Source organism: Chelonoidis abingdonii, chromosome 4 (assembly GCF_003597395.2).
Source record: "Chelonoidis abingdonii isolate Lonesome George chromosome 4, CheloAbing_2.0, whole genome shotgun sequence".
Lineage (NCBI taxonomy): Eukaryota > Metazoa > Chordata > Testudines > Testudinidae > Chelonoidis > Chelonoidis abingdonii.
Genome location: NC_133772.1, coordinates 64,547,474 through 64,551,122, shown reverse-complemented (window position 1 = coordinate 64,551,122; position 3,649 = coordinate 64,547,474). Strand labels below are relative to the sequence as shown.

General features: G+C 47.4%; 1 protein-coding gene across 1 annotated transcript; it reads right to left on the bottom strand.

Moving 5' to 3' along the window:
• Window positions 1-1,213: 1,213 nt before the first annotated feature.
• Window positions 1,214-3,623, bottom strand: FANCF (FA complementation group F). Its single transcript, XM_032775269.2, has one exon. It carries the CDS (start codon window positions 3,564-3,566, stop codon window positions 2,529-2,531), a length of 1,038 nt encoding a protein of 345 aa, XP_032631160.1. The 5' UTR covers window positions 3,567-3,623; the 3' UTR covers window positions 1,214-2,528.
• Between the last annotated feature and the right edge of the window lie 26 nt (window positions 3,624-3,649).

Sequence of the window (3,649 nt, the reverse complement as noted above, 5' to 3'; positions counted from 1 at the left end):
GGTATTCTTTTCCTGTGTAACAGCAAGAAGCAGGTGCCAACAAGGTATGAAAATACAGGACAAAACTTGATACAACAGGCTGAGAAAGCAGAAGTAGGAGCCTGATATACATATTTACTACTTCACTAATATGCCATGAGTTTAAGGGGAGTGGAACTACAAGATATAAGTTACATTAGCTCTGCTAGATCTCAAGTTAAAACATGAATAGAAAATATTTGCTAATTATAATTCCCATTGCAAACAGTCTGGATTTTCATCATACTGTCTGATACGTAGGATTGTTAAATCATCAAATGAGGTTAAGGAATAAGATTTCCACAGCAACGGAATATTTGCCACATTTTGTGGCACAGCAAAGGAATAGTAGGGTTCCAAAAGTTTCCAAAAGTCTCAGTGGTATTTTATTTGAATCATTTATTGTGTATTTATTTGTGCTTTGAAATTTATGTGCATTCTGCAAAATGTCAGTAAGGCAACAATAGAAACAGGCTTAGATGTTCAGATTTCATTAAAACAAACAAACAAAAACACACCACACCTCTGTAAGAACCTCATTAAGTGGGTGATAAGCAGGGGCCTGCAGCAGAAATTCCTGGCAGCAGAAATTCCTTGCTTTAATGGGCCAAATTAGGTTGAATAATATGAACTCAGTATTACCAGATGACTCAAGCTTCACTGAGGAGCTTCTGCTCTCTCTCTCTCATCTACTATCACTACAATAAAGAAAGGTCTTTTAATTAAGGGGTTTATAGTATAGTTTCCTATTTTATTAGGTTTATAACTTGCCCATACAAATTTGCTCTCAGATTAGACTAGACTTGCTGATGTAGAGCAATTTTAAGAATTCTGGCATATTCCATTTACATAGTGCTTTTAAAACAGAAAAATCTAAAGCATTTTTCAGATATCTCCAGCTTATGATTTCCCCCTTTATGGTCCACTGATGAGACTACCCAGGTAATGTTACTACTTGTGTGAGTGACTGCTCATCAATTAACTGCTCACCCACAGACATGCGGGGGGGTCGTGATTTGGCCCTGTATCATCACCATACAGCATTTCAATTGCTTTGCAAAACAGATTTACTGTTTATTTTTATGTGCAGTTAGATAGCATCATAGCTCAGATGTATATTGAGGCTGTAGGTCAAATATCTTCCATACCTGTAACATGCCACTTCTTGCTTTGTGTAATAAAGTGTTTTATTTAAAAAAAAAAAAAACTGAGCAGTTAACCTAGACTTTTCAAGTAAACTGCAGGAGAATGCCCATTTTGTAGTTCATGGTCAGTTTGCACATCTAGCCTTCATTTAGCAAATCCTGACCAGTAATTATTTTCTCACACAGAGATTGTGATCAGAGTCACAGTTTAATAAAGACAATTAAGACAAGCAGGTCTTTCAGTAATCATTTAGGAGGGAAAGAAGTTTGTTGCCCAACCCATTTGAAAGAAGGTATTTCTACTCTCCCATTCTGGTTCCAGTTTGGTGAAAAACTCTCAACAAAAAGCTAAGGTACTGAGTATCCATTTGTAGGATAGGAAAATGAAGTTTCCACGGCAACATAGAAACAAACATGCTACATAGCGATTGATAAAAGATCAAATCAGCAGGCTTTATGTACGTTTTCTGGATTCTTTCCCATTGGGCATGAAGTTGCCTCTGACCTCTGCACTCCTACCCACATTGTGCCTAGGATATTTGCATGAAGGAAAAAAAGGCAAAAATAAACCACCACTGGAAGACAAGGTGATAGTGAAGAATACATTTAACTTGGAATTATGAGCATCCTAAACAAGTGAGACAAAAAGAGTCCTTTCCCCGTTTTTGTACTCTGTCAGTTTGCAACTGCTAGAAACAGACAGACAAATGTCAACACACTATACCCATGGCAATACACAGTTCAATTTCTATTTTTCAGAAAGTTAAGCTAGTTTCTTTATATTTTAAGGTATTTGCACACTTTACTTTTGTAGCAATAGTGCCAATAGGGGATGGAAGCATTTCCTGTTAGTGATCAACAGAATTAAAGGTACTCTTAAACCAAACAGCCCAACCATAAGTATTGGGGAATATCAGAGCTGGTAAAGACATAAGAGGTGGAGGGAAGAAAATAAACTGGAAGAGGAAAGAAGAAGATTCCTAGTCAACTTGTTCCGAGTGTAAGAGAAATGTAACTGGGAACTACTTGACTAGATGTAAGGAGCCTGATTCTGAGCTCATTTATACAGATTTTACATGGGTAACTCCTGTAGAGGGGGAGTCAGTCCAGGTTTACACCAGCATGTGCACGAGGGGAACCCAATCCCTAAGGCACTCTTTGCTAACTTACTTAAGTTTTATGGCATGCAATCTGATCACAAAGTTGCCTTTTCACTCCAAGCAAGATATAATCCATTTGACTTTGATGTTAGTTATGGAGAAAAGAAAGTTACTCCAGTTTCTTGGATTTCACACTATTTAATTTCCTTTGAAACCTATTTAATGTCCTAGTCCTCTCTTCCTCCGAGCTAACGTTCGAGTGTCTTTAGAGAGGTGCGTCCATCTCCAGCAACAGGTCAGTCCAGACACTCAGGCCGCAGACTTCGAAGTCTCCATCCTGGATCTTCAGGTTTTTCAGAGAAGCCAGGGCAGCCTCTCGGAGCGGGGCAGGTCCCCTCATAAAGCAGCTGAAGCGCTCCCGCAGCTCTTCCCAGGAGAGCTCGTCTTCACTAGGGCAGCGGCTGCTGGCCCATTGGCCGCTCAGGGGATCGTAGCGCAGGCGGCTGCCCCAGCTGGTAAGGAGATGCAAGTAAGGGGTGCCTAGCTGGGGGTATCGGGCAGAAAGGGCAACGAGGAGGGAGCCCGGGAGGAGGCGGCAGAAGACGGAGAGCCGGCCTGGGTCCCCAAGCAGCCAGGAGAGCACCGCCGCAGCCGGCCTGGGCCCCTCCCTGTGCTCTGCCCAGCTGGCCCCCTCTCTGCCAGCGTTGTCCCCGGCCTGCTCCAGCAGCAGCGCCGCCAGCACCCAGTAGACCCTAGGCCTGGGCAGATCCTCCAGGACACCCGCTGGTCCCTGCTCCTCCTCCTCGTCTTCCTGCAGCCGGGACAGCAGCAGCTGGGCCTCGGTCCGCAGCGACTGCTCCTGCTCCAGCTCCTCAGGGCGCGCCTGGGCTGGGCTGGGCGGCAGCAGCAGCTGGGCGGCGGCCCTGCGCCGGGCCAGGAGGCTGAGGCTGCAGGGCCCCGGGGTAGCCTGGTCGCTGGGCGGCAGCAGCAAGCTCCGCAGGAGGCGGTGGCAGGCGGCGGGCGGCAGCGCCCGGTTGCCCAGCAGCGCTAGGCCCAGCAGCTCCGGGCAGCGCCCCAGGTGTCCGAAGCCAAGCGGCGGCCCTTGCTGCCCTCGGCGGAGCCGCTGCCCCAGGGCGGCCCGGAGCCGGGGGTGGGCGCGGAAGCGGCCGTGCAGGTGTTGGAAGTAACGGCCCCACTGCAAGGCTCTGTCCAGGGTTGGCGGGTCCCAGTCCCGGACTTGCCCCGAGCGGGACACGGCCAGGAGCCCGGCCAGCTGCTCCACCTGCCACAACAGCGTCTCCATGGTGACGGCTCGTCTGGGCCCCCGGCGCTTCCCGCCGCAAGTTTGAACAGCCGTTCTGCCTTCCGTCCGCGTTTTAGACCAAT